At 38.6% G+C, this 27,464-nt stretch overlaps 2 protein-coding genes across 5 annotated transcripts in view; both read right to left on the minus strand.

The window, feature by feature from the left end:
* Positions 1-11,946: 11,946 nt before the first annotated feature.
* LOC129765833 (CD63 antigen-like) lies at positions 11,947-12,634 on the minus strand (the record flags this gene model as incomplete). Its single annotated transcript, XM_055766269.1, has 1 exon — positions 11,947-12,634. A coding segment is annotated over one exon (450 nt), but the record flags the coding sequence as incomplete, so codon positions are not given.
* A 1-nt stretch (position 12,635) lies between these two features.
* Positions 12,636-27,464, minus strand: part of LOC129769841 (tetraspanin-11-like) — a 53,638-nt gene continuing 38,809 nt past the window's right edge. For 2 of the 4 annotated variants that reach the window (XM_055772334.1, XM_055772335.1), the window contains exons 3-5: positions 20,161-20,278; positions 19,903-20,094; positions 12,637-13,638 (exon numbers count right to left, since the gene is read on the minus strand). In XM_055772334.1, the coding sequence (XP_055628309.1) occupies positions 13,201-13,638; positions 19,903-20,094; positions 20,161-20,238 (708 nt within the window). In that variant the 5' untranslated portion in view covers positions 20,239-20,278 and the 3' untranslated portion in view covers positions 12,637-13,200. Of the gene's footprint in view, positions 13,639-19,902; positions 20,095-20,160; positions 20,279-26,039; positions 26,234-27,464 lie in introns of those variants that run through there. The other 2 variants (XM_055772338.1, XM_055772336.1) reach the window with 2 other exon arrangements.

Here is a 27,464-nt window from a genome sequence, read left to right on the forward strand (position 1 = left end):
GTTTTGGTACGACCCCACCTTGATTCTTGTACCGCACCACACATATACAGAGCTTTTATCGAACAATTCTTAAGAGAGTTTAGGACCACCATTTTTTGGAGGTGTCGAAAAAAGGGACTACAGATGTGGCATCTGTTCTTTCCTTGTTAGCACTCATGAACCATACCGACCAGTATGAAACATAGTTTAAGAGTTATAGTATTGATTGCAATGCCGAAGTCGCCAACAAATGAGAATTTCATGTGTTGAATGGTCGTTACAATTTAGGGGGTTGGGTTATGACCACCTTCCCCTACTTAAAACCCTACAGAGAGCCAAGCTAGCCAAATACATTTTTGACGTAGCATTACGTCTTTCGGGATCATATGGGGGTACAAATTGAAAACCGAAAATCGAGCACATCGTGAAAATTGTCCAATTTCAAATGCTTATTGCTCAGTCATTTCATGATGAATTGATGAGATTTTTGCGTCAATCAATTTCGGCACTTCATAACAATTTTTTACATTGAGTAAAATAATGAAACTAACTATCGAAGAATTGAAAAATATCAGCCCCTATCCTAACGGAAATACCCACTTCTGATAGGTCGAAATTGACGACACATGCGGCGGCTCATGTACTTACAATTATTGGTCAGTTATTTCCTGATGGATTTACGAGATATTTTCATCAATCGATTTGAGCATTCCATAACAAGCCATCACAATGGATGAAATAACATATCATATGAAACTAACTATCAAACAATTCAAAATCTCCAAACGGAAATACCTCATTCTGATTGGTCGAAATTGAAGATACGGAGAAATCGGCATTGCAAATACATCAATGTAAAGGGAACTTTTGTTCCCACCTAAGTGTGTTCCCTAACAGAGACATCAAAGCCAAGCAGCCTGGGGGAAATCGGCATTCGAAATACATGAAAGCAGGGTGAGCTTTTGTTTCCATCGACATGTATTCCCTAACAGAGATTTCAAATTCAATGTACCTGGGGGAAAATCAGCAAATAAACGGAGACGAATGAATTGTTAGATTTAAAGTCTCCGTAAACAAAGAAAAAGAAGAAGAAGAAGCAAATAAATACCCTCGTGGTCGATAGTTTAACAAACGACGCGCACAAATGAATAGTGCTCATTGTGACTAGTATGGGCATTGCTGATTGCATACATGCTGGCAAATAAGTTGGAAGCGATGAACGAGTGTTTTTTTGACGTAGGACTACGTCTTTCATTTCTATACCGGGGTGTAAAATCAAAGTTTCGAAAACGAAAGTGTTACGCCGGAGACCGAGATTTTGAGCGTTAATAGCTCCTAAACAACTGAACGAAATTGTATGATAGACACTTCATTCGAAAGATAAAATGTCTACGCGTTCTATAGTTGTTACTTTTTGATCGAAAAACTTGTTTCAATAGTCTTAAAATTGCTTTCAAAACAGGCTATTGAAATCACCAATCGGTATATAAGCGAGCGCCGCTCGGAAATCCACTTAGTTCTAATTGAACAGCGATTGGAGCATGTTGTCGCTGTTGTGGTGAAGCTCTTCGTTTATCATGAAAGCGCGGATGAACGGTGTCACCAAGAGCCTATTCGTGCACCTTAGGCCAGAAGGGAATCCATCAGGAGGAGAGTGATGCCACAAACGATTCCCCGGGAAGATCTCGAAGCAGCCGCTACACACACACATACACGCGCGGAATTCTTTCCGTTGGGATGCCATTCAGCATCGAGAAAGATCCGGAAAATTATCTGCCAGTTCCTCTGGGAATTAAAATTACATTTAGTGAAAGAGTTTATTTTAATGTTTTCTATCCATGTAACACTGTGACCAAATATGTTTCAATCAAGTGCTATTAACAGATGGTTATCGAATTAGCATTAACCACTGGTGGGCTTCCAGTATCGAGGAAAATGTGGAAATATCTAATCGTTACTGAAAATAATCTGTCAGTTCCTCTGGGAATTTGAAAATACATTCATGTGAAAGAGTTTATTTGAATGGGCTTCCAGTATCGAGGAAAATGTGGAAATATTTAATCGTTGCTGGAAAATAACCTGCCAGTTCCCCTTGGAATTGAAAATTACATTCAAGCGAAAGAGTTTATTTTAATGTTTTCTATCCATAAAATATCCAGATAATACATTTGAGTTTGTGATTTGTCAATCAAGTGCAGTTAGCAGGAAAGTTTCTGAAGATTATTCTTCAGAACAAGGTTTTTCGTATCCTATATTGGATGCATAAAACCTTGTCCCCCAAATATTCATTTATTCATTCATTCAGAATGGATTTAGATTCAACTTCAAACAAATAATCTCTAAATCAACGATAGTCCTACGTCACCCTTGCGGTTATACCATAGATATAACCCACTTCCTGTTTTTTTCGTTCCAATAAGAATCGATGGATTGATTGAAGAATGATGTTTCAATGAACTGAATAAAACTTATGTTTGATAGAATATAAATAATATTTAAATTTGGAACTTTTATGTTGGTTGCTTCATGAAATTTCATATTAATGAAAAACTTTTAACACAACTGTATAGTAGGGCATCTTTTCTTACAGATTCTCTGCGAACATGTACTAAAAAACTAGTCAAACTTAAGTTGGTCGAGACTGAAAACACGAGCTTTTGGTATTGTCTTGACTTAGTTTCGTAGAACTAATAGTGCTATCGATTGGCGTTATTATACAGTTTTTTTTTATCCCATTTATTTATTTAAGGCTCATTAGCATTTCAGCTGTAACAGAGCCGAATTTTAATCGTGTACATGTCACATGGTTATCATATCTATAATTAGCACATTACCAAGTTGCCGTTCGCCAGTATTCCTTCTATACCATTACATATGGTACATTCACACAGTAGCCATTTAGGCGTAAGAGTATTCTGTCTGTTCTTCCATTATCCAGTTGGACCACCGGACAGCGGAGACAGTTGATTGATCATTGTTGAGTTATTTATAGAACAGCAGCCCGATGTGTCTTGCAGAGCAGAGCAGTTGTATGGATGAATCGATCTTATTTCGATCGTGGATCGATCTCCATCGCTGATGATTGTTGCGTGGACGAAGCTATTCTGTAACAACACAAAGATGGTCAATGAGGGTCCTGAGTTTTGAACTCACGATCGATCGCTTACTAAGTTTATTATACAGTTGCTCGCAATAATTATTCGAGATCGTTGAAAAAAGCCAGAACAGATCATATCCAGAGAAAGATCAATCAGAACAAAAATAATAGCAAACAGTTGTGGAAAATTTTAAAAAGGGTGATGAAATCTAAAAACAGTTGCCCGCGATCCATAACTTTCGAGAATTCAGTTGTAACATCAGAAAACCTAATAGCCAATAAGTTCAATTCATATTTCGTTGACAGTGTTTCACTTATTAATGAAAGTATCGATTTGGTAAGTGAACCTGACGAAATAGTACAGCCGACGGCCAGTGGATGTAAACTGGATTGTTTTCACCCAATAACTTTTGCGGACCTTAAAAGAATTTGTTTTGTACTAGAAAAGTCGGCTGGCATTGATGACGTCAATGCAAAAGTTGTTCAAGATTGCTTTCATGTTATTGGACATCCCCTGCTGGACCTAATAAATGATTCATTAAGAACTGGACACGTGCCCAAAGTTTGGAAGGAATCGTTAGTGGTTCCAATACAAAAAATTGCTGGGACGATTAAATCCGAACAGTTTCGTCCTATCAATATGTTGCATACTATAGAAAAACTGCTAGAATTAGCCGTTAAAGGCCAGCTGGTGAACTATTTGAATAACAACTCATTACTAGCACCAGAGCAATCGGGATATCGGGAATCACATTCCTGTGAAACCGCCTTGAATTTGGTGTTAGCTAAGTGGAAGGAATAAATCGACAACAAAGAAGCGGTCATTGCAGTGTTTTTGGATTTGAAACGCGCATTTGCAACTATTTCCAGGCCCTTGTTGTTACAGATTCTGCGGCGCTTTGGTTTAGAGGGTTCGGCATTCAAATGGTTTGAAAGTTATTTGAGTGATCAAATACAGAGAACTGTTTTTGCTAATTCTGTTTCTGAACCAATAGTTAGTACGTTCGGTGTTCTACAAGGAAGCGTGTTGGGGCCTATTTTATTCATAATGTACATAAATGACATGAAACGAGTCTTACGTTTTTGCGATATAAATTTATTTGCGGACGATACAGTTCTGTTCATAGCAGCTAAAAAATTGGAATCCGCAGCATTGCACTTAAATGAAGATTTGTATTGTCTTAGTATTTGGTTGAATCATAAGCGGTTAAAATTAAATGTTGGAAAAACCAAGTACATGGTATTTTCTTTGAGATATTATAACACCGAGTGTTTGGTAGAGATAAATGGTGAGACACTTGATCGCGTTAGAGAGATAAAGTATCTTGGTGTTACTATAGATGACAAACTGCTTTTTAAGTCTCACATAGATAATGTCATCAAAAAAGACGGGTGGGTAATGTCGGGGACATAACCGGAGTGACGTAGGACTATACAAAGGGGACAGCTTTTGTTAACTATTTAAATATATTGTTTTATTTTCTTCTCCTACGTGAATACCTACCTATCTACCTGAAAAATGGATTAGTTTACTGTTTACTCTTTATGAATCTGTTGATGGTTCTGAAAAGAACCTTTGGTGTTGTGTTTTTGTTATCACTCGATATACCCATCTTGTTCGATTAAACCTTCCTGTTTAGCTATTGCGTTTGCCAAAGCTGTGTCACAGTTGGAAAATTTCTTCCCATCCAGCTTGTGACATATTGTTCAGTAAATTACATTTAATGCGACGTGCCGGAGAAACACTTTGCCACCCACTGAAACTAATTGTTGCCTTGATGAGCGCCGAACCGAAGCTGCTCTGTTCTTGATGCGGGTTTTCTGATTGTCGTGAGCAGCTTTGCAAGCCAACTCGAGCACTCCGACGGCCGAAACTCTATAATCGCTGTAAGGTATACTGGTGCTCCGGCACCAATCCGTTCGGCCTAGTTACCCTTGCGGAGCAATCAGTGAATGCAACCAACAGGGAACTGGAGACCTGCACGGTTCGAGTGAGACTTTGCCTTTCCCTTAACTTGTCCTCCTTTGTTACGTCGACGATTCCGATGCCGTACAACCACACGGGTTTACGGTTTAAAAGAAAATAAGATATTTGTTTGGGGTCCGCGTGTTTTATACTCTAGCGGTACACACTCACAGGATAGAGACAAATCGGCAGACTCAGCCAAAGGGACGAGTCCAACGAGACGAACGAATGAGCGTTAAAAGGGAGCGATGGCAAAAAAATACATTCATTACGATTTGTTCGCTCGTTGGATTCACATGTAGGCTAAAAAGGGTCCTTTTCGGGATCACAAAATTATCTTCAATCTAAAGAGTTTATTGTTTTGTTATCACTCGATATCCCCATCTTGTTCGGCTAAACCTTCCTGTTTAGCGATTTGTTGCCACTCGCCACAGCTTTCACAGTTGGAAAATTTCTTCCCATCCAGCTTTGTGACATGTTGTACAGTAAATTACATTCAATGCGACGTGTCGAAGCGCCACTCAGTGTCGTATTGGAGGCGATTTTAACCTGTAATTGAACATTTGCGATGACAGTGGTACAGTGTCGACTTTCAATGTGGGGTCATAATTTGGATCTCTATGTTTACAAAAATGTCCAACTAAATAAGTCGCATTACATGTCCGTCCAATTAGCTAAATGTAAAACTAATTTTAAATTACTGTACTTTCAATCTGGAAACAATTTAAGAATTGGTGAAAATTGAATAATCAGGAAAGTCCCCAACTATCATTAAGCTCAGAACAACTGCCAGATTCACATACTCATCAGATCCTGGCAAACAAATTATGAAAAAATCAATTTGTGTTTTATTATTATTTTGGTTAATGTTTTAGAAAGCATTGAACTGTATTTCCTAAACTCTTTTTTGGAAGGTTTAATGGCCCTGAAAAGTGCCTTGTTTTATGGAATGGTTCCAATTTAGACATCTTAGTACTCGTGGTTTTGAAAAAAAGACGGGTGGGTAATGTCGGGGACATAACCGGAGTGACGTAGGACTATACAAAGGGGACAGCTTTTGTTAAAGATATATTTTAAATATGTTGTTTTATTTTCTTCTCCTACGTGAACCTGAAAATCTACCTGAAAAATGGATCAGTTTACTGTTTACTCTTTATGAATATGTTGATGGTTCTGAAAAGAACCTTTGGTGTTGTGTTTTTGTTATCACTCGATATTCCCATCTTGTTCGGTTAAACCTTCCTGTTTTGCTATTGCGTTTGCCACTCGCCACAGATTTCACAGTTGGAAAATTTCTTCCCATCCAGCTTGTGACATGTTGTTCAGTAAATTACATTTAATGCGACGTGCCGGAGAAACACTTTACCACTCACTGAAACTAATTGTTGCCTTGATGAGCGCCGAACCGAAGCTGCTCTGTTCTTGATGTGGGTTTTCTGATTGTCGTGAGCAGCTTTGCAAGCCAACTCGAGCACTCCGACGGCCGAAACTCTATAATCGCTGTTAGGTATACTGGTGCTCCGGCACCAATCCGTTCGGCCTAGTTACCCTTGCGGAGCAATCAGTGAATGCGACCAACAGGGAACTGGAGACCTGCACGGTTCGAGTGAGACTTTGCCTTTCCCTTAACTTGTCCTCCTTTGTTACGTCCACGATGCCGATGCCGTACAACCACACGGGTTTACGGTTTGAAAGAAAATAAGATATTTTTTTGGGGTCCGCGTGTTTTATACTCTAGCGGTACACACTCACAGGATAGAGATAAATCGGCAGACTCAGCCAGAGGGGCGAGTCCAACGAGACGAACGAATGAGCGTTAAAAGGGAGCGATGGCAAAAAAATACATTCATTACGATTTGTTCGCTCGTTGGATTCACAAGGGTCCTTTTCAGAATCACAAAATTATCTTCAATCTAAAGAGTTTATTGTTTTGTTATCACTCGATATCCCCATTTTGTTCGGCTAAACCTTTCTGTTTAGCGATTTGTTGCCACTCGCCACAGCTTTCACAGTTGGAAAATTTCTTCCCATCCAGCTTTGTGACATGTTGTACAGTAAATTACATTCAATGCGACGTGCCGAAGCGCCACTCAGTGTCGCATTGGAGGCGATTTTAACCTGTAATTGAACATTTGCGATGACAGTGGAACAGTGATAATGTTTTAGAAAACATTGAACTGTATTTCCTAAACTCTTTTTTGGAAGGTTTAATGGCCCTGAAAAGCGCCTTGTTTAATGGAATGGTTCCAATTTAGAAAACTTAGTACTCGTGGTTTTGAAAAAAACCATTTCGATAAGTTTGTATAAAGAACAAACTTTTTTCTTCTGCTACCTGATGCCGTTTTGCGATTGCGTTTGCCACTCGCCTGTTGTCTTGATGTCCACCGAACTGAATGTGTTCTGTTCCGAATGCGGGTTTTCTTATCGTCACGAGCTGCTTTGCTAACTCGATCACTTCGGCGGCCGAAACTATATAACGCCGGCTAGGTGGACTGGTGCACTGGTACTAACGCGCTCGGCCTAGCTACCCTTGCGGGGAACTCCAGATCAACACGGTTCGAGCGGGATTTTGCCTTTCCCTTCACTTTTCCCCCTTTACCATGTCCAGACATGGCTGCTTGGGTTGGTTTGTTGATGTGTTGTGATGCGAACCGATCTGGTGTACGGTTTGAACGAGAATGATCGTTACGGCAGCGGAGCGGGGATTTTTAAGCTGACTGGCTGGCTCGAGAATTACGCATGTGTGAGACTGCGACCAATGTTTCGTTCATTTTTTTCTTTTTCCTTTCCCATCGTGCTTCATTCTATTTCGCTGCTGCCGCTGGTTGCCCGTTTTGGTCGGTACGATTTGAGGAGCACAAAATGGACCAATCAAAAATGGGCACATAGTGCATTTTGACAATGCTTGATATTTCACAATTATTCAATTATTTATCTCAAGAAAAATGAAATGTTATTCGTTATGATAGATGCGTAGATATATTTTCTATCAATTGATGCAAAAACGTTCGCGATCTATTGAGAAATGCTCGAGTTATAAGCGTTCCAAATCTTGCATTTTTTCCTACTTGTTCAGTGCCTAGATTTCCATTTCACCCCCTATATCTTCCGGTTAGACGTAGTCCTACGTCAAAACCATTTCGAACGCCCTCGATGCCGCCTTGTTCTGGATTTGCCACCAAAGCAGTTTGTATAAAGAACAAACTTTTTTCTTCTGCTACCTGATGCCGTTTTGCGATTGCGTTTGCCACTCGCCACTCGCTGCAACTGCCTGTTGTCTTGATGTCCACCGAACCGAATGTGTTCTGTTCCGAATGCGGGGTTTCTTATCGTCGCGAGCAGCTTTGCCAGCTAACTCGATCACTTCGGCGGCCGAAACTATATAACGCCGGCTCGGACTAGCTACCCTTGCGGGAAACTCCAGACCAACACGGTTCGAGCGGGATTTTGCCTTTCCCTTCACTTTTCCTCCTTTGCCATGTCCAGACATGGCTGCTTGGGTTGGTTTATTGATGTGTTGTGATGCGAACTGATGTGGTGTACGGTTTGAATGAGAATGATCGTTACGGCAGCGGAGCGGGGATTTTTAAGCTGACTGGCTGGCTCGAGAATTACGCATGTGTGAGACTGCGACCAATGTTTCGTTCATTTTTTTCTTTTTCCTTTCCCATCGTGCTTCATTCTATTTCGCTGCTGCCGTTGGTTGCCCGTTTTGGTCGGTACGATTTGAGGAGCACAAAATGGACCAATCAAAAATGAGCACATAGTGCATTTTGACAATGCTTGATATTTCACAATTATTCAATTATTTATCTCAAGAAAAATGAAATGTTATTCGTTATGATAGATGCGTAGATATATTTTCTATCAATTGATGCAAAAACCTTTGCGATCTATTGAGAAATGCTCGAGTTATAAGCGTTCCAAATCTTGCATTTTTTCCTACTTGTACAGTGCCTAGATTTCCATTTCACCCCCTATATCTTCCGGTTAGACGTAGTCCTACGTAAAAAATTGCAAAAAATACGGTATCATGTGCCGTTTAAGAAATGAGTTGACAATTTCGAGTAAAGTTCAATTATATAAATCAATAATATCGCCACACATTGACTTCTGTTCATCCATTCTTTTTCTTGCTAACGAAACACAAATGTTGAGGCTACAACGTTTACAAAATAAAGTAATGCGCTTAATTTAGCTTTGTAATAGATTCACTTCCTCAGCTTTCGTGCTAAACACGCTTCAATTGCTATCTGTGAAGCAAAGGATTGTATATTTAACTATGGTGTTCGTGTTCGATATTTGTGTGATCGAATTGAAAGAGGAAGTGATATTCATAGATATAATACCAGAAATGCAGACGAAGCACGAACATCTAACTTCTTAAGTAGAGTGTCACAGAACTCCCTATTTTTTAAAGGTGTAACTTATTTCAATTCGATGCCTAGGCACATTAAAAGAGCAACCACATTAGTGGATTTTAAACGACAGTGTATTTCACATATCAAAAATGTAATATAAATGGTTAAATTGTAATGAACGAAGTTGTTTTTAACGAATTGTGTTTGTGTATGTGTATGAAAGAATGAACTGCCATCTTCGTCCCAATGATAATGAATGATTTTTTGAATGTTTATAGAAATGAAAAGAGATAAAAAGAAAAGAAAATAGAAAGTAGTCTACATAAGTTTGAGCACGCGCGCGATAATGCAGCCATGAGAAATCTGAATTGTGATAGCGATTGGAACATGGTAGAGTTTGTTCTTATTGTGGAATTGGATATGTTAGTTTCGTTAAAAAGAAGCACAGCTATGATTGGGGTTCGTTTAAGATCGAGGAAACGACTGTTTCAAGTAAAGAAGGCTCAATAGCTATTTCTGAAGGATCAAGCAGACAACCGTCAGAATGAAGGGATAGGCTACTACCTGAAATTCATCCAACGGGTCAAATGTTCGATTAATCTGAAGAGTTAATAGTCTGACAATTTTGGCAGTCAGTTTACAGTGAACTCAGAAGATGCTATGGGATAGCTTGACGGGACAGCAAGCGTTTCTTCCTGAGATTTGACTGAACTGAAAGATTTGCTGTGACTTCTTACAAACATGTCCGAAGAAACTTTTGAATAGACGAAGCTAAGTGAAATACCGATGTCACAAAGAGGTGATTTCATATCTGCAAATTAAATCAGTTCGTTTTTATTTGTAAAACTGGTTATGTATTAATTAATTATCAACTAGATAATCGACCAACTCAAACCTATGTAGGGGAATGAGGCGGGACCTTCATTATTATCATTGCTAGCTGCTTTGTGGCTCTTTAGCTGATTAATGGCCTCCGTCTCGCTCAGAAGCGCTCGGCACACGTCGTCAAACCATTCGTTCTGTTGTCCTCGTTGTTCATACACGATGAAGGTCTCTGCTGTGCTGCTTTCAGGGTGTTCCAGCATTCACCAAGAGGAAGCATCATGTTCGTCTACCCCCGGTAATGTAACTGAAATGGGCTCATGTATTGAAAGGTTAGACTTATTCCTACGCCAAAAACCTATTTTGGGTGGGACGAAGTTCGCCGGGTCAGCTAGTTATCATATGAAAATTATTCTTCGTAATGAGCGAAAAATTGTAAGGGGTTGTATCTAGGACACGACCGCATATTTTCGACGTACAAATACGCAATTATATTATGCAATCCACTTGTTTACCACTTTGAATACTATTTTAGAATGCATCGAAATTTTTGTAATAGTTTATGTTCTTCGTTACAAATAAATTTGATGAACGTCTATTTACGTTTGATATGATGTCCAGGGGTATGACTAAAACGTCAAATCCCTCATATTGCCAGTGTACCCAATATTGCTGTGGTTCACTGACATTTTGGTTCTGTTAATTACTGTTGCTTGGTCCGGTTATATAGTCGAATAGTGGCTAACTTTAAACTCTATGTTAAATGTGAACACCTCCATGTGAAACCGAAATATGAAAATCGCTCATGCAGTTAGAAATAAAGCAGCGCATTTTTCTTTATTTTTACTATCTCCGTGATTTCAACGATTTTAATCCTCTCAAATGATATGTTGGTAAACAAATGATGCCGTATTGATTTTGATTTTGGGTAGCCTATATTCAATTGATGTCTAACCCCTGATGATGTCTAGGACTACCAAAATATGTGAACGTAAGAATTGCCAAACGATCATTGTATTTTACTTTTTCCTCCGAAATTATTGCACATCTCATGTTTACGTAGTTTCCGAACAGCGAAAGTTCATTCACCTCTAGTATCTGGAATGTCGATTTTCCCAGGCTTCTCAGTTTAAAAGTACGTTTTTGGGAAACATATTCCGGTCTGTGCAATGACAAGCGAGTTCAAAAGTACTCAACACCAAAAAATATCCCCGAACTGCATGTATTTGCAAAACGGATTCCCCCAGGCACATTGATTTTGATTGATTTGATTATTATGGCCTGAAAAGGCTGGTTGCTAGCTGGATGACTACCGAATAGTGACTGAATTTGCCCAGAGCGAATCCAACATTTAAATGGTTTTTTTCTTTTTCTTATTCTCTATTAATAGAATGATATGCACGGTGGACAGCTACCATGAAAAACTTATTATTCCATGGATATGTAACGTGTTTAAAAATTTCAAGTTGGAACACGGCCATCTCCCGACCATGAAAAAGGCCAGTTTTATACAGCTGCACAATGAATTGTGCTCAGCGCTGTTACTCGATTTCACAGTAAAACTGCACCATATTCGCGTTAATTAATGTAGTTCAATGAACTGAAGAACTGTTGAATTTTAATTACGTCTAAGACAAACTAGTTTCAGGAATAGTTCGTTCGGTCATAAGAAATAGACATTTACAACACTATTTTAGTAAAACATTTCTATTTTGCACTGAAGCATTTTCAAATTTATTTATTTTTTTTATATTTTTGCACGGGATACGAACAACATGCACTACGAATAACTCGCAAATATGGCTATTTTACTTAACTTATACTATCGATATAATATTTATTTGAACAACGATATAAGCGATTTGAGCTCATATCAATTCCCATGAAATGACTCGATTATATAACCAATAGATTGCCGTTGATTCACCTCTCAATGCGCAAAAAAGCATAAAAACGACCTCAAAGTGTCGCCAGCATGTAGTAAGCCATCACGATACCGGGGATTAACGCCAGAGCCAGCCCCATTCCAGCCGCTCCCAGGATGCTAGCATTCTTGAGCAGCTCTCGGGTGACGACATCCAAGCAGCCGTTCTTGAAGATCGTCAACGAAGTCTGCAACTGTTGGCAGGGACGCTTCCGGCCACCATAATCGTCCTGGCAGCATGAGTCCGGGATCCGCTCGTGCCAATCGAGAAACCCGGTTACACCGCAGCACTGAAGATCTTCCTGAACCATATCCCAGGATACGGTTATGATGCGTCGCCGTCCGTAATCAAACTTCGCCTCGTATAGGTTCTCTTTGAGAGATTCCACAGCTCGGCCTCGGAAGGCGTACCCGAGGATGCAACCTACGAAGAGAACTACGAACAACAGAAAACCACACAGGAAGTACTGGAAGTAAAGGTTAAATAATTAGGGGATCATCGAATGCTATGACCGTTTTTTTTGATAAAATTTATTCGCAATCTTCAAAACAGATTTTTACAATGACACAAATGTGGTAGCTTGACTCTGTTTAATGGAATGAATACTTTTCAAGACTCTTTGTCTTGTATCTCCTTCTGGTGTTTAGCATTCCTACCAGCTTAATATAAATTAGGTTCAAGTATTTAATCAAACACGTGTACAGTGATACGACCGATGAATAACTTTATGTACACTATTCACTGAGATTCCAAATCCGATAATTAATTGTGTGCGTATTTTAAACCTAAGTCATACAATTATAGTAAAACATAATTTTAAAAAATCATTCCAAGCGAATTACAAGTAAAAACGTTATGCTCGCCTATCAATTGTACTTTGTTTGCTCTCAGGTAATCAGAACAACTTCAGGCGATCTACAAATAAAAATAACTTGGTTTGTTTTTCCTTCCAAGGAGGGAAAAGTGTGGTATGTTCCGTATCGGAGACGTAGAAATCCTACACTCCACATGAAACCTTCTTCAAACGAACTCTCACAGTAAACCAAAACATTACTCTATCATCCGGAACAGCGAACAGGAAAAGATCATGCCGAATATCAGTAGCACCGCCACTATAATTCCAGATCCGCCCACAATAGCCGCATTGTCGCGGATCAGGTTCGCAGTAATATCCAGACAGCCCTGGATGTGGATATTTTCCGGCGTCGGATGATCCTGGCAGGGCTTAAAATCGGTAATGGTCTTCTGGCAGCAAGACTGGGGAATCGATCCGCGCCAGTCGTTGTAGTGCTTGACGCCACAACACTTGAGCCGTTCCTGGGTTATGTCCCAAGCCTGGGTGATCGATCGCTTGCCGTAGGCTCCGTAGAAAGTCATCGAGGAGTGCATCTCCTGCTGCATCGTTTGCGATACCTTCTCGCGGAACACGTACCCCAGGATGCCGCCAATCAGCATCGTCACGAAAATCAGGAAAACCAAAATAAAGTACTGCAAATGAAAAGGAAGAAGGAAAAAACAAGCGCAACGCAAATATAAGACGATAATTCAGCCAATTATTCTCGCTTGGAGGTAGAACTGATCATGATCAACGAAATGAACTAATGTCGAGATGAGTAATACATAGAACAAATGATGAAAAATTCGTGCTGGTTCGTTTGGAACATCAATATGACTAAGTACGGCCCTCAAATAACGTTAGTGAAAAGTGAGATGATCTCTGTGTCAACATGATGTGATGATAATCGTTCCGATCACGAAGAAATCATTGACACGGATAATACGAGGTCTGCTCGTCACTATGTGTCAGCTACCTCTATTGAAAAGATACGTCCTTCATTAATGTTCTGTCAATGTTTCTTGAATTACATTCGATTTTATTACGAGTCATTACTTTGCAAATGAATGTGTTTTTGTACAAGAACGAGCAACGTACGAAGAGCTACAATTAGGTTTAATAAGTACCACAATGCTTCTCTGAATGAACTAGAGGTGGTCTAAACTAGTTTTTGCAGCGACGTGGAGGGCATCGTTTACTCTACGGAACTCGAATCACACAAACTTGCACAATGAGAATAGATGGGTGCTTCCGAACATCACTATGTATGTTCTTTGTTCGGGGCAATTACGGAGAGCAACCACAAAATGCCCAAGATCAAGCGTGAAGCCTTTGAATAAGGAGTGTATCGAATAGTAGTCTTAAACATTTACCCCGCTATAACACACTAACGGGTGAATTTGTTTTGTCGTGCAATCAGAGCACGCTTTGTTTACATGCCAAAAATCGAAATACAAGTCATTAAGTCGCGGGCATAAAGTTGTTTTCGGAATGTCCCGAATTGATGTAGAAACTCAAAAGAAAATTCTGCACAATTGGTGCACCAACATCCAAAATAGCAAAAAAAAAATCAAAGTTTGTTCAGAAAGTGTTAAACGAATATTCGCAAAGTTCGGTAATGAATGTTCTTTCGAGGATCTCAGCAGAAGTGGACGAAAACCCGGACCAAGTAATCCCGAATTGGACCGAGAAGTTGTAAATTATATTCAGAAGAACAGGTGTGCATTCATTCGTGATTTGGCCAAGAAGTTCAAAACCAGTGTTGGGATGATCCAGCGGATTAAACAGAGACATGGTCTGAAGACCTATTAAAAACAAGAAGTGGCCAAACAAATACCGGAGCAGCAAAATGGCGCTAAAACACGAGCTCGAAAGCTATATGAACGTATTTTGAACAATCCCAACCAGTGCATTCTTATGGATGACGAAATATACATCAAAGATTTCAGAAAGCCGCCGGGACCTCAATTTTATACCAAATCGATTGGAGAGAGTGTACCATTAGTGGACATGACTATTGCGATGGAATAATTCGGCCAAAAAGTGCTCGTCTGGCAAGCCATTTACACATGTGGCGTGCAATCGTCAACTTTTGACGTAGGACTACGTCTTTCATTTCTATACCGGGGTGTAAAATCAAAGTTTCGAAAACGAAAGCGTTACGCCGGACACCGAGATTTTGGGCGTTAATAGCTCTTAAACAACTGAACGAAATGGTATGATACACACTTCATTCGAAAGATAAAATGTCTACGCGTTATATACTTGTTACTTTTTCATCCAAAACTTTGTTTCAATAGCCTTAAAATTGCTTTCAAAACAGGCTATTGAAATCACCAATCGGTATATAAGCGAGCGCCGCTCGTAAACCCACTCAATTATAATAGAACAGCGATTGGAGCATGTTGTCGCTGTTGTGGTGAAGCTCTTCGTTTATCATGAAAGCGCGGATGAACGGTGTCACCAAGAGCCTGTTTGTGCACCTTAGATCAGGAGGAGAGTGATGCCACAAACGGTTCCCCGGGAAGAGATCGGAGCAGCCGCCACACACACACACACACACACACATACACGTGCGAAACTCTTCGTTTGGGTGCCATTCAGCATCGAGAAAATTCCGGAAAGATTCAATCGTTGCTGAAAAATAATCTGCCAGTTCCCCTGGGAACTGAAAAATACATTCATGCGAAAGAGTTTATTTTAATGTGTTCTAATCATATAACACAGCGACCAAATACATTTGGTTTTGTGATTTTTCAATAAAGTGCAATTAACAGGTGGTTATCAAGTTAGCATTAACCACTGGTGGTGGACTTCGAGAAAAATCCGGAAAGACGTTACTGCAAAATAATCTGCAAGTTCCCCTTGTAATTGAAAATTACATTCAAGCGTAAGAGTTTATTTTAACGTTTTCTATCCATGTTATACTGCGACCAAATACAATTGGTTTTGTGATTCTTGAATCAAGTGCTATTAACAGGTGGTTATCGAGTTAGCATAAACCACTGGTGGGCTTCGAGTATCGAGGAAAATCTGGAAAGAACTAATCGTTGCTGAAAAATACTCTGCCAGTTCCCCTGGGAATTGAAAAATACATTGATGCAAAAGAGTTTATTCTAATGTTTTCTATCCATACAACACTGCAACCAAGTACATTTGGTTTTGTGATTTTTCAATCAATCGCAATTAACAGGAAAGCTTCTGAAAATTATTCTTCCCCATCAGTAGAAAATTTTCGTATCCAATATTGTATGCGCGCGCAACGGAAAATGTTTCGCATCGTGAAAATAATATAATTTTCAATGGATTATTGCTCAGTTGCCGAAAGAGAGTTCATTCCCCTCTAGTTTGCCTTCCAAATTGCCATCGTAAACCACACCTTCTCTTGATTCAATCACGCACAAAAAGCATACTTAAGCGATATTCTGGTGGTGAAACGCATTCATTTTTCGTGAAGATATCGACAAGACAACATCGTAATTGAACGAGGTGAACGTGCTGGACGAGCTGGACGGCGAGGGATCGAGGGATTCGTTACCTAGCCTGATCTGACCTGAAAGACATGCAGTTTGTTTGGAACTGTGAGGGAGGGCAGAAAATCCGAGCCATCAGAGCCATGTTTTCTAACATATAACGCAGCGACCAACTATTTTTGGTTTTGTGATTTTTCAATCAAATGCAATCAGCAGGAAAGCTTCTGAACATTATTCTTCCCCATCAGTAAGATATGTTCGTTTCCAATATTGGATGCGCAACGGAAAATGTTTCACATCGCGAAAAACATAATTCTCAATCGATTATTGCTCAGTCGCCGAAAGTATCATACTCAGAGAGTTCATTCGCCTCTAGTTTGTCTTCCAAATTGCCATCGTAAACCACACCTTCTTTCGATTCAGTCACGGACAAAAAGCATACTTAAGCGATATTCTGGTGGTGAAACGCACCATTCTTTGTGTGGACACCGACTGGACAACATCGTTATTGGACGAGCTGGACGGCGAGAGATCGAGTGCCTTTCTCAAGGCAATGAGGGTGGAGGTATAATGCAGGAGTTAGAGTAGAGTTCCAAGGGCCTTTCTCAAGGCTAGAGACGAATGAACTGAAAAGTTTAAAGTCTCTATAATACAAAACCATTCTATCCATGAAACGCATTCATTTTTCGTGAGGACATCGACAAGACAACATCGTTACTGAACGAGTTGAACGAGCTGAGACAAGCTGGATGGCCTGACCTAACCTGAAACGCATTCAGTTTGTTTGGGACTGTGACGGAGCGCAGAAAAGCCGATCTATCAGAAGAAGAGAAGACGACCGAGAGAATACCAGCATCGAAAATTGGTTCCGCTTGAGACATCGGAGCAACCGCCACACACACACACGCGCGCGCAACTCTTTACGTTTGCTGGTTATCGAGAAGAATCCGGAAAGAAGTGATCGTTGCTGCAAAATAATCTGCCAGTTCCCCTTGGAATTGAAAATTACATTCAAGCGAAAGAGTTTATTTTAACGTTTTCTGTCCATATAATACTGCGACCAAATACATTTGGTTTTGTAATTTTTCAATCGAGTGCAATTAACAGGTGGTTATCGAGTTAGCATTACCCACTGGTGGTGGACTTCGGGAAGAATCCGGTAAGATACCGCTGCTACAAAATAATTTGCCAGTTCCCCTTGGCATTGAAAATATCATGCAAGCGAAAGAGTTTATTTTAATGTTTTCTAACCATATAACACTGCGACCAAATACATTTGGTTCTGTGATTTTTCAATCAAGTGTAGTTAGCAGGGAAGCTTCTGAAGATTATGCTTCCCCATCAGTAGGATATTTTCGTATCCAATATTGGATGCATTAAACCTTGTACCTTCAACGTAACGCTCTCGTTTTCGAAGTCCCCCAAATATTCATTTATTCATTCATTCAGAATGGATTCAGATTCAACAACACTAAATCAACGATAGTCCTACGTCACCATTATACCATAGATATAACCCACTCCGTTTTAGTATTTTCACAAAAGGGACTATAAATGCTCAAATTTATGTGGAAGAATGATTGAAGAAGAGATTGCTTCCACTTTATAAAAAGCACGAGGTTCCTACTCTATTCTGGTCGGATTTGGCATCGACACGTTATGTCAAATCCACTCTACAATGGTTTTCGGAAACAACATCATCATGTTCGTCGAAAAAGACGAAAAGTCCCCAGCAGCGACCAATTGAACGTTACTGGGCAATTGTCAAGGCCAAGTGCAAGAAGGAAGGTACAGTGTCTAAAAATATGTCAGAGTTCAAGAAGAATTGGTCTGCAGCGTTCAGAAAGTGCATAATGACTACTGTGTAGAATTTGATGAGTGGAGTTAAATCTAAGGTTCGATCGTTTTTTAGAAATCAACAATAAGCTTGATTTTTTCATTTCATTGCTATGTAAATTTAATATTCTTTGATAAAATTCACTTTTGTAAACACTTTCTGAAAGTTTTTCAGTTTTATTTCGATGTTTGAAAGTTTAGGACTACTTTTCGATACACTCCTTACTGTTCTATCAGCCCTTCCATGCCAAACCGATATAGTGATTCTTAGTTTTCCATGAAAAGGGATAGTTTTGTTCTTTATTGCAAAATATTAGACCCTTATTTTTTAATTTTTTTCGTTAAGGTGATATTTCCATTTTAGGGTGGTCCGAAAAATATTTTTACTCAACTTTTTCCCAAAAATGCCTTTTTTCAAAAATTCATAACTTTTGAATCACTGAACCGTTTTAGATGATCGACATATCAAATTGAAACCAATGAGCTTTTTATTGAAAAATTTTGAACCAGTCAGAAAAAATGGATTTTATTTTCGTAATTATTGATTGTAGTCGTTTTTTTGTGGTTTTCATGGCTTTGGACTAGAGGGCGTTAAACTTTTTTATATTTTTTCTTGAAAGCTGAGATTTTTTTTAATTAACATATCTCGATATCAGAGATGCAATTTTTTCCGTTTTTGAGATATGATTTTTCAAAGTTAACCGGTGGTCCAAAAATCATTTTTCTCCCTTTGAACTACTGAACCGATTTAGATGACCGACATATTAAATTGAAGCCAATAACCTAACCTTTTACACATATCACACGTGTGGGAAGACTGGATCGCATAGGTCTAGTCTAGTCATAAAGGAATACTGAACGAAGACATAAAACATGTTAAATTTGAAAAATCATATCTCAAAAACGAAAAAATAGCATCTCTGATACCGAGATATGTTATGTAAAAAATCCTCAGCCTTCACGTGATATTTTTTCAAATAAACCTAACACATAAGCTTCAGTTTGATATGTCGATTATTTGATCGGTCCAGTAGTTCAGAAGTTATGAATTTTTGTAATGGAAAAAGGCGAAACAATTGTTTTTTCGAACCATCGGTTGACTTTGGAAAATCATATCTTAAAAATGAAAAAAATAGCATCTCTGATATCGAGATATGTTATGTAAAAAATCCTCAGCTTTCTAGAAAAAATATTTAAAAAAATAGACAACAAAAACCAATAATTACGAAAACAAAACCCATTTTTTTGCTGGTTCAATATTTTTCAATAAAAGCTCATTGGCTTCAATTTGATATGTCGATCATCTAAAACGTTGCAGTGATTCAAAAGTTATGAATTTAAAAAAAGTCATTTTTTGGGAAAAAGTGGAAATAATATATTTTTTGAACCAGCCTAAAATGGAAATGGTCTCCCTAACTAAAGCATAAAAAATACGGATCTAATGTTCTGTGATAAAGAACAAAATTACCACTTTTCACGAAAATCTGAGAACCAATATATTGGTTTGGCATGGAATGGCTGCTATACGAGGCAGATATAAATAAACGAACATGGAGGATGCTTGATGGTTCAAATGAATATCAATCCAGCGCTAATGACGATACTCACCGTTAGTAGCATGCACTTGTACTCCTTGGCGGCTCCGATGCAGCCAAAGAAGGACATTAAACAGACGAGGGCTGACGTGGCTATCAGTACGTACACAGCGCCGGAGAAAAGATTCGTCCCAAGCAGCTCATTGATGAAATTCTTATCTACTAGGGTCCAGACGCCCAGCCCGAATACGATGGCACCGCCAACCTAAAACATGATAGACATGAATATGAGCATATGTAAATGGTGAGTTTGGAGTGTAGAGTATCCTACGAAAATGACGAAGTTGGATATGAACATGCTATACTTGATACACTGCCCGCAGCAGTCCATTCTGCCGCCTAAACCCATCGTGACAGCTTGCGCGATAGGACAGGAGCTTCAATGATATCTAAAATGAGAAGAAAAAAGTAACGATAAAATCATTAATTTGTCTTAAGTCTTTTTAATATTGATTTTGATATGATATTGGGTTGGGGAACAAATGTCGTATATTGTCAATATATGGCAACACTTAAACATATCTTGTGTTGTACTTATCGCATCGGGTCATACTATACGGCTATTTAAAGACGACAATCTGTGCTACAAGTGTCGTTTTGACAGTGTTGTGATTGTCCTTTTCAGTCTCAAGTTATAGCGCGTCAAAGATGAAGTCCATCAAACAAGAAATTCGTCATATTTTACGTTTTTACTACCTGCGAGGTAAAAGTGCAACGAAGGCGGCCGAAAAAATTCGTGTAGTTTATGGACCCGATACTGTAACGATTCGCACAGCACAGCGTTGGTTTGATCGATTTCGTTCTGATGTAGTGGCTTTCGAAGGTACACCCCGTACTGGTAGGGCAATCGTCGTGGAAACCGATAAAATCGTTGAAATCACCCAAGTAGACCGGCATGTGAGCACTCGCTCGATTACCAGGAACTGGGTATAGACCATAAAACCGTTTGGAACCATTTGCAGAAGATTGGATTTCCAAAAAAGCTGAATGTATGGGTGCCACATGAGTTGACGCAAAAAAAAATCTTTTAGACCGAATCAACGCCTGCGAAACACTGCTGAAACGGAACGAACTCGACCCATTTTTGAAGAAGATGGTGACTGGTGATAAAAAGTGGATCACGTACGACAATCTAAAGCGAAAAAAGGCGTGGTCGATTTTGCAAGTAAGGAGGAGGGGTTTTATAAGGGGGGATAATGAAGTTGCCTTCTAAATGGCAACAAGTTTGCGAACAAAACGGCGCATATTTGACTTAAATTGGATAATTTTCGGTATGTTAAATAAAGCGTCAAATTTCTATCAGAAATACGACACTTTTTTCCCCCAACCCTATATCTAACAAATGATCAACAGATTTTGTAGAGTTTAAGAGAAGTTCTGTAACGATTGAAGTTGCAGAAACATGTGTCGTATTTTATCTGATTATTCCTATTAAGTTAAATGTTTGATCGAATCTAGGGTTGATTTATTATTTGAAATTCTCTCGGTAGATTGTATTAGATTTTTTTTTGACGTGGGACTACGTCTAACCGGAATATATGGAGGGTAAAATGAAAACCTAAACACAGAACATACAGGAAAAAATGAAAGATTTCGAATGCTTATAGCTCGAACATTTCGTACTGGATAGGAGAGATGTTTGCATCACTTGATAGGGAATATTTCTACGCATCTATCGCAACTAACAAAATATTGTTTTTCATTAGATAAACAATTGAATAACTGTAAAATATTAGGCGTTATCTAAACGCCCTAACTGCATCGTTTTGATTGGCCCGATTTACGGTTTCCCTAACACAGCCATCAAAACCAAGCCTTGGGGAAATCGGCATTGGAAATACATGAAAGTAGGGGGACTTTTGTTCTCATCGAAAAATGTTCCCTAACACAGACTTTAAAACCAAGCAGTGAAATCGGCTTTGCAAACACACGAAAGAGCCTAGAGGCGAATGAACTGAAAAGTTTAAACCCTCTTAAAGCCAAAAAGAAGAAAAAGAACCCACGAAAGTAGGGGGAGCTTTTGTTCCCACCGAAATGTGTTCCCTAATAGAGATTTCTAAACCAAGGTGCCTGGAGAAATCGGTATTTCAAATTCATGCAAGTCGGGGGTATTTTTGTTCCGACTGGAATGTGTTTCCCTAACACAGACTTCAAATCCATGAAGCGTGGGGAAATCGGCATTGCGAATTCATACAAATCGGGGTTTTTTTTGTTCCGATTGAAATGTGTTTCCCTAACACAGACTTCAAAACCGAGGTTTCTGGGGAAATCGGCTCTGCAAATAAATGCAAACTGCGAGTACTTTTGTCCTCGCTTGCCTTTGTGCAGAGTGGAATATGTCTGTCCTAACATGATCTTCTAAACTTAGGAACCTGGGAAAATCGTGCAGCCACTAGAAGCGAATGAACTTCCCAGTTTCAAGCAAATTCGAGATTCGAGAAGTATGTACACTTTTGGGATGTAAACTTCAGAGGGAAATGTAAAATAAAATAATCGTTTGATAATTTTTTTTTGTCTTTATTGGAAAGATTTTCAGCCTTAGGCTGGTTCATCAAACGTTTGATAATTCTTCCGTACATATATTTTGTTCTAGTCGTCATACCAAACGTAAAAGGTCCGTCATTAAATTTACTTGTAACGAAGAACAATCAATCACAATAAATGAATTGACTTTACACGGCATTTGTTCATTTTTTTCACTCACAGAGCAAATATATTGAACTCAATTGAATTTGGAAACTGTTTCATTCAATCAAGAATTTAATCAATACAAACGAATGATTGCTAAGCTAAGGTAGTTCCACGTGAACCTTGCGGTTATATCATAGATATAACCCACTAATTTTAGTTTTCGATTTTCATCGAAAAATTGTGTTTTCGTTTACTATATGAAATCTAAGATTTATGCTAACAAATCATCAACTTTTGATGAACCTGAAAGTAACATACAAACCATCATTGTTACCAATTCCAAAGAATAAATTAAGCACCGGAGGTATAAATAATTAGATCACAAATATAGAGGAGATAGTAATGATACGCCTATCGTGAAATATAGCCCACGAGAGATTTAAATAACTAGCAACAAAATAAATCCTAGGTCCTGATAGTTAATGACAATTTCCAATGTAAATTTCCACATTATTTCCATTGTCATTACAATACTTCCTTAATAATGCTCGTGTAAAGTTGAAAAGACGGATGCGAAAGATGAGCTGATCGAATTTTCTGATCTCGGCACATCATTCCTGTTAAAATTATGTCATTATCAAAGTCTACTGGTATTAATCATTCTCCTGGTAACGTCATTATTAATTATTCTGTAAAGTCCGCTTTACGAGTATTTTGCAACAAATATACAGTCTATCGCGAAATTAAGTATACCACTCATGGGGCTTTGTTATTTTTGAGTTTATCGGGGTTAAAAAGTAAATAATCCAATGCGACTCATATTCATCGTAAAATTAATCCCTTTTACTCTCATGTAGTGATGAGAGAAAAATTAAAATTATCATATTTCTTCTTCATATTTCATATACAAACAAAAAATCTCCATCTAAGACGTGGCAAAATTGAGTGTACAGTTCAAGTTTTTCTTAAAAAGAAAATTAAAATTAGTTCAGAAATGTGAACAGACCTTGTTCCAGAACTCCTTAGGTCTGTTTACACATGCATTAGCAAACTATAGTCGTTTTTTCATATTCACCTTTGAGATGAAATAATTCTCACGGCCAATACGACCTCTCAGATTGTTCCTGTATGCTGCTCTCCAGACAGTATCTGCGCTAACAGGTCTTCCAATGATGCCGGCCATTTCGGTAGTCAATTTAGGAATGTTTGTTATAGGGTTCTTTTGCAATTTTCGCATAATTACTCGTTCATCATCAGAAGACAGGATACGTTTACGTCTTCTACTCGGGAGATTTTCTATGGTTCCTTTGTATTTCCGCTTGTTTATGATTTTATTTGCTGTAAAGTGAGTTCTACCGACTATATCTGCTATTTCCTGCAATGTATTTCCACGACAGTTCATATTTATTATCATTGTACGTGTAACAATATTTATTTCTTTCCGCTTACTTGTCATTTTGATAAAAACATACAAACACCAATAAAAAAATAAAAACCAATACTGCCCAAGCAATGGTTAAGTGTTGACACCAATCACTGATGAAAAAAGTACGCTAATTCGCAAAGAAACTTACTTACAAGAGCAATTTGTTCGGAGAAATTTGAGGTGTACACTAGAGTGCCAATGAAAATGGCCATCTCGAATTTTCAAAGCGAACTTGATTAAAAATGTTGATCCCCACGAAAAACTACCCTATGCAAAATATCAGCTCAATCGGACTTCATTTACTAGTGTCGCACAGCGGTCGAAGTTTGTGTTTTTTGAAAACCGAAAAATCATCCAAGGGGGAAGTAAAGAAAATCGGGGTTTTCGAAAAAAAAAATGTTGATGCCAAATGTCTTCAAATTGCATGAAACGTCGAGATCTACTGTCATCTCGCAAAAAAAAAATGTTTGTCAAAAATCGACACTCTGGGACTTTGTCGTTTTTAGCGTTTTAGGGTTTTTAGGGTGTTTAGGGGTGGTTTAGGGTGCCAATGAAAATCGTCATATCGATTTTTCATACGGGACTCCCTGCGAAATGTTAATTTGCACGATAAAATACCATCTGCAAAACATTAGCTCATTCGGACTTCATTTACTATGGTCGCAGATGTAAAAATATAAGTTTTCTGAAAACCGAAAAATCACCCAAGGGTTTTCAAAAAAAAATTTCGATGCCAAATGTCTTTGAATTGCATGGAACGTCGAGATTAACTGTTATCTCGAAAAAAAAAAATTTATCAAAAATTTTTGACTTTTCGGCACTTGGTCGTTTTTGTCTGAAAAGTCGATTTTTGACGAATTTCATGCAATGCAATTGTTTCATGCAATTCTGAGACATTAGGCATCAACGTTTTTTTTTTGAAAACCCCGAAACCGAAACCCTCTTGGGTGATCGTTCGGTTTTCAGAAAACTTCAATTTCCACATCTGCAACAATAGTAAATGAAGTTCGATTGAGCTGATATTTTGCATAGGGTAGTTTTTCGTGGGAATCAACATTTTTAATCATGTTCGCTTTAAAATTCGAGGGTCACTTTTTTCCCATACATCCATTGGCACTCTAGTGTACACTCAATTTTGCGAAGCCTATAATAGAGCTTGTTTCCAATTTTTAGAAGCAAACAATTAGCAGGACACTTTTTACGGAATTTCATTGCACGTACAGCTAGGTCAATGTGTGAGTAGTAAATATACATCAAAAGAATCAATGTATTCAAAATATTTCATACCAAACAAATGGAAAGTATTGTCAAGTAGCATTTGTACACTCAATATTGCGATAGACTGTATAACAGAACTTTGTTTTGAAATTATCATATTTTTTGAAATTATCATATTTATAAAAGCAAAATTCACCCTCACAAGTTTGTCACTGGTGTTGAATCATTCGTAGAGGTCACTCTACGCGTTGAAAACGATCGATATTCCATTATTGAAAACTAGTGAATGGGCTACCCGATTTGTGCTAGTCTTTCGATTGAGTGCAAAGTTTCATACGGATTTGTCACGTTTTAAGTTCACGCCGCTTCTGACATGGCCGAGGAACTCCAACGACAACAAACAACCGCGATAGACACACGAAGAGGTCATTCGATCAGCAGAGTTTGATAGCAAAACAAAATAAGAGAAGGGATCCGGGCTTTCAAGTCCATTGGTTGTACACGACGTTTCAACCGAAGCAATCCAATGCCAAGGACTGGCTTACCGTTGGAGGGGGAAATCTGAGCGATGACCGCTGTGGAATGATGCATGCGAAAAATAAAACTATTCAGAACTGTACCTTGAGCGGAATGATTAGTGGCTTCTGATGTTTTATTTGCCACTTTTTATTGTGCTTCCTAATACGGCTTCATTTTGTTTTGATTATTAGGTCACCCATTGTCGAACAACTAATCGAGTTCGTGTGTGCTCTTGCCCTTTCAGCTTCAGTACATTGTCCGAATATTCAATTAATCAGGTACCAAGATCAGATACTCAAACTTGCTCGATTAAGTAGAAAGTACTAGTGGCCTACATTTTTAATTAATGAACAAACCTTGAGTTTTCCTTCTACCGAGAGAACGACAGATTGTACGCTTAAGAATTTGGTCGACAGGCCGATAATTAATTTTAATTGCCCGCAATTGTCCGGTGGGTGATGGAGACAACGGAGTTATGTGCGAGCCGGGACACCCCACGCCACGGCTGAGCCGTTCGATCGGAAACAATTATACGCTTGCACTTGATAATGACCTCGAGGCGCGACTGTTGCACACAGCTAATGTTGCTCCCATTAATAAACGTTTCCTGAAAAGCCGCTCGCGTCCGACGCGCATGCGTCAGCCAGCAGTCCACCGGTGGCGTGCATTTTTGTATTTTATCTCCATTCACCGCACGCTGTTACGGTGCGATCTTGATTCTAGTGGTCAATGGAAAAAAATGTTTTACTCCGTGAGTGGTTTCAATCTCACCGTAACGAGAGTGAAACTCTTCGCCTTGATACGGTTATGTATCTTATGAAGTTTTCTTTCCATCTTTCCATCGTACGAGGGTCGTTCAAAAAATAAGTTTTAGTGCCTCAGAAATCGCGGAAAAATAAAGTTAGGACAAAAAACAAGGTGATTTTCGTAATCTACGTTTAATGTTCTATTTTTCTACATAATCGCCGTAACGTTCGAGGCATTCTTCATAGTGTGGCACGAGGTTTTTTATTGAGTTACGCGAGCAGAATGGGGTCGCGCATTATCGTGGATGAGGAACACTCCTTTCGTCAATAAACCTTTTGTTCTTAACTCTCCTGTACTCGCGTGCAAAATTGTAACACGTATACTCGCGCACGGTGTCACAGACCGAAAATTGAACTTCTCTGTAATGTTGCCATTGTGTATTTTTCAGGCTTTATTGGCATTTATTTCAAGGAGAGGGTATGACTGAATGAAAAAACTCCAAAAAATATGTTTTCTTCGTCTTTATTATGTTCTAATAGTCATCTAATTCAGCCTCCTCAAAATAGAGTAATTTTTGATACTCCAACACAAATAACGAATATCGAATTTTTGACTGTTATTAATTAAAAGTAAGCAACTGAATATGATTCATGGAAGTATAAAGAGCTATAAAATAACATTAAAACGTATCAATCGAATCAGAACATAGCATAACTGATTTCTCGAAATAAACATATTTTTTCACATTTTATGCAGTTGTTGCGTGTTTTTCGGGCCTTTTATCGAAGAGAAGAATGTATAACAACCTTCTAGATAATTACCAGATGATAAAGGTTGTGGAAGTTTGCATATTTCTAATATTCTTTGTCTTTGTTTTCTTGGTAAACTAACAATTAATGCCTTTTTTCAGATGAGGCATAAAAAGATGATATAAACGGATTTCTAGGAACTTGCATTTCTTTTTTCTTTTTTTTTTTCTTGTCGATGAGTATAGGAGTGTTAATTGCGGTTCTTAATCGGTCCAAAACTTCACA

This window comes from Toxorhynchites rutilus, chromosome 2 (genome assembly GCF_029784135.1).
Source record: "Toxorhynchites rutilus septentrionalis strain SRP chromosome 2, ASM2978413v1, whole genome shotgun sequence".
Taxonomy (NCBI): Eukaryota; Metazoa; Arthropoda; class Insecta; order Diptera; family Culicidae; genus Toxorhynchites; species Toxorhynchites rutilus.